The 4,126-nt window shown below is 41.7% G+C and overlaps 1 protein-coding gene across 1 annotated transcript; it reads right to left on the reverse strand.

The window, feature by feature from the left end:
- Window positions 1-302: 302 nt before the first annotated feature.
- On the reverse strand, window positions 303-2,773 carry LOC124369411 (vegetative cell wall protein gp1-like). The gene is made up of 2 exons (XM_046827418.1): window positions 2,719-2,773; window positions 303-1,183 (listed from the first exon to the last, which is right to left on the reverse strand). The coding sequence occupies exons 1-2, from the start codon at window positions 2,771-2,773 to the stop codon at window positions 303-305; spliced, it is 936 nt and encodes a 311-aa protein (XP_046683374.1).
- Window positions 2,774-4,126: the final 1,353 nt, after the last annotated feature.

A 4,126-nucleotide genomic window follows, 5' to 3' on the forward strand; every position in this document is an offset into this window, starting at 1 on the left:
TTTATTCCTCCATCATGAAAATGATAGTCATGGAAGGAATTGCTTATTCAGTAATATCACACTTATAATGCTCGTTCCCTTTGTTTTTCTTTAGATTTGTACATATTCTGTTTCCAATATCAAGGCAACAACATACTGGTTATGTGCGTATGTTAATTATTTTGATCATCAGGAATAATTTAATTATAACCTATATCACTATTAATGTAACATAGACGATGTATAAGTTTGTTTGAATTTGTCACCGATGCGATATATAGTAAAATATAATTAATATTACTTTCATTCATATTTGCAATACACTAATACTCTTGAAATGCTAAATTGTTTAAAATCATTGCTGATGGAGTAGATATCACGGCGTTAACGTAGAAAGGGTTGACCGGGCCGGGCCAGTCGTAGTGTACCCGCCACATGTCGCAATACGCGGAGGCAGACCGGAAAAGCCGGAGTAAGCTGGGCCGGGCTGGGTCGGGCCGGTGGAAGTGAGCGAAAGTAGGCCGGAGTGAACCGGGCCGGGCTGGGTCGGGCCGGTGGCAGTGAGCGAAGGTAGGCCGGAGTGAGCCGGGCCGGGCTGGGTCGGACCGGTGGAAGTGAGCGAAGGTAGGCCGGAGTGAGCCGGGCCGGGCTGGGTCGGGCCGGTGGCAGTGAGCGAAGGTAGGCCGGAGTGAGCCGGGCCGGGCTGGGTCGGGCCGGTGGCAGTGAGCGAAGGTAGGCCGGAGTGAGCTGGGCCGGGCTGGGTCAGGCCGGTGGAAGTGAGCGTAGGTAAGCCGGAGTAAGCTGGGCCGGGCTGGGTTGGGCCGGTGGCAGTGAGCGAAGGTAGGCCGGAGTGAGCCGGGCCGGGCTGGGTCGGGCCGGTGGAAGTGAGCGAAGGTAGGCCGGAGTGAGCCGGGCCGGGCTGGGTCGGGCCGGTGGAAGTGAGCTAAGGTAGGCCGGAGTGAGCCGGGCCGGGCTGGGTCGGGCCGGTGGAAGTGAGCGAAGGTAGGCCGGAGTGAGCCGGGCCGGGCTGGGTCGGACCGGTGGCAGTGAGCGAAAGTAGGCCGGAGTGAGCCGGCCGGGCTGGGTCGGGCCGGTGGCAGTGAGCGAAGGTAGGCCGGAGTGAGCCGGGCCGGGCTGGGTCGGGCCGGTGGCAGTGAGCGAAGATAGGCCGGAGTGAGCCGGGCCGGTTGCAGTAGTCGCCGTGCTTACCACCACCTGGAGAACCACCATCAATGGCCGTGCATGCGAGCTGCTTGCAAAGACAGAATCGCTTAGAGGTCACCCATACAAGCAGCAGCCACGCCCCACGTTGCTTAAATCTAATAAATTGCTGGGAAATTGAGATGTGGCCGTGTTTTCGTTACTGTCAAATGTTTGGCCATGATCAACGCCACCTAGCTTGACAGCTTAGATTTGATTATAACTATGTGTACTTTCATTTTTCATAGGACTAGAAGCAAGCTTCATATACGGATTATGTCTATGATCAATCAGAGTTTTATTCAATAAATAAAATTAATCTGTAACACGCTACAAATTAACAACACTATAAAAATTAACCTCCAAAACCTTACTCGCAAAAAGCGCCAAGTATTAAAATATTAAATTAAGTATTGCTTGTATTGAAAAATTAATTCTTTACCCACTGAAAATTCCAACTCTGTTTGTGATTTACTTAAAAAACATAACTGAAATAAAATGATTTTGTTCATAAATATATAATTCTTTAAAATAAATTAATACTTATATAAGTGGAACTAAGGTTACAGTAATATAATAATTATTATTATTGTAGTATGATATTTTTGTTATAAAAAAATAACATTATTTTAAGTCATAAACATTTAAACTGCTGTTCTAATACATTCGGACATTTAAAAGTGGGTGTAATCTATTATATTGTTTGAGTAATGAAAAAGAAGTCCTCTCATACCTTTTTCATGGTGCTCATCATGACCCCTGTATGATATTGATTTCTTTTTGAGGTATGAATAAAGTTCTTAGTTTTAACATATTATCTACTAAATGGCGTCAAAGGAAAACACAATAGTTTAGGAATATGCTATCTTCGTATATTACAAAAATAAAAGTTCTTCGTTTCGTGTCTTGGAATATATTCTCTTTTTCAGGTACCAGAAAACCTTAATGGTTAAGCATGGAAAAAATTGACCAAAGCCATAATTTTAACAGAACAAGTTGTACTTCAGTAAAAATCGTCATATTCTGTGGTCCATAGCAGTCTGAAGAAGCAAACACCATTACACAGTACACACGCATTACACAAGACATGCAGTACGCACTGGAGCAGATGAGACACGACTGAAACAATAAAGGTGGATTTACACATAGCCTGCCATCTCCCTGCTGTACCCCTGCCGTGTCGTTTTAGTCGACATAGTTATTTTGGATTTACCATTAAGTTTACATGAGACGGCAGATTCACGATTTACACACAGCCATGCCCCTGCCGTGCCCCTGCGCGCCTCTTTCGTTTTCATCCGATCGCTCGCGAGGGCGATCCGCGGCACGTGACCGGTTGGTGGCAGTGGCACGGCAGGGGCAGGGAGCGTGTTACAAAGATGACCTGTTGAGCGCACATGCGAAAGTATCTCATAAAATAAAGCGGGTCATCCTTCAACCTTCGAAAATGAGTATGAAACTCTCCCTTCTCGTCTCGCGCCCGAAATACTTTGTGTACCCAATACGTCTTTTTTCGTTTAATTTCACGTTTTCGTTTACGTAACGCGAGATAAGCAGCTGTTGCTATCACAACGTCCACCTCGTCAGTGCCCATTTTAACAACTGAATCCTTCAGAGCATCGGAACGTAAAGTGTGGCACGGCAGAGGAATAGCACGGTCACGGCAGGAGCGCGGCAGGCTATGTGTAAACCCACCTTAAATCGGTTGGCGATGGTTGGGAGGGTGGACAGGCAGATGCCTTCGTCCTTGTTTTTGTTCTTGATCTAAAGACTATTAATTGTGTTTGGGTTCGAATTTTGTAGAAAATTACTCATTGATTGTTGGCGAATTTCACTCAGAATTTTACAATTTTACTCGAAGATTACTCAGTAGTTGATCAGCTAGTTTTGAATTTGAAGTCTCAATTAGTTTCCGTTTGATAAATTTGTGTACATAGTATATTTTGTGGGATCCATTGCACTTCATGGTATTTTTAAACCAGCAGCGTTGAGATATTTCAGACCGCTATGTAATCTCTCTATTTCCTAAAGGTAATTAAAAATTTATTAATCTGCAATTAAAACTATTTACAAAAAAAAATAAAATAAAACGGGAAAACCAGGCCGTTATTAACAAAATGCCTAACTCTCAACAATCTGCAGCTTAAGTATATAATATATACTTATATATAATATATTATATCGACAGATTATTTCGATTTAGGCACACTTTCTTTGAATGGGTAAATTTAACTAAAAGTTACATTAAATGAATGTAGTTCCAACACTTAGAACCCACCCATAATCGAAGTATTCATAGAGATCCATACCTAATACCTTGATACTGAAAACTGTCGGTACACCTTTACAAATTTGGTTGTAGTCAAAATTTACCTGATCTCATCTGTACTCTTGATTATCAAGTTTTATTCAGTGTTTGCGCTAAAACCGTACTTTGGTAGCAATTAGCGTTAATCAACCTATACTTGTATACTGGTGACAAAACCTGAGATTCTCCGCCCAATTGGCTGAGAAGATGTTATAAGAAATACGATCCAAGAAAATACCTCGAGGAGCTCAAATTAAGGTTTTTTGTACTGCCAAAAAATGTTACAGATTTTTCGGAACTGAATATTCATGAGGGAATTTTTTTAGAAGCATCGTAAACATTTAACTGCATGAGGAGCATAGTGTGATTACAGATATATCTGACAATAATCTAAGAAATTTTCTAAGAGGTAGCTTTGCTGTGTTCGTTTAGTTTTAAAAGCCTATTAGAAGAGGAAATTATATTTTATATAATTAAGTATGATAAAAACTAAAACATTAATAATTTATATAACATTTTTCTTTGCAATAAGTTTAGAATATTAAAGTTACATAAGATGTAGTGTTCTTTTTTGTAAATGCACTTTTAATATAAAAACTTTCTTCGTAATATTTTTAATCTATTTACATTGAACACCAT

Source organism: Homalodisca vitripennis, chromosome X (assembly GCF_021130785.1).
Source record: "Homalodisca vitripennis isolate AUS2020 chromosome X, UT_GWSS_2.1, whole genome shotgun sequence".
In the NCBI taxonomy this organism is placed as follows: Eukaryota; Metazoa; Arthropoda; class Insecta; order Hemiptera; family Cicadellidae; genus Homalodisca; species Homalodisca vitripennis.

Bases quoted from the DNA above. Each gene is read 5' to 3' on its own strand.
- LOC124369411 (XM_046827418.1), bottom strand. From the start codon at position 2,773: ATGGGCACTGACGAGGTGGACGTTGTGATAGCAACAGCTGCTTATCTC. The intron at 1,184-2,718 runs GTAAACGAAAAC...GGTGGTGGTAAG, and splicing joins AGCTGCTTATCTCGCGTTAC to CACGGCGACTACTGCAACCG.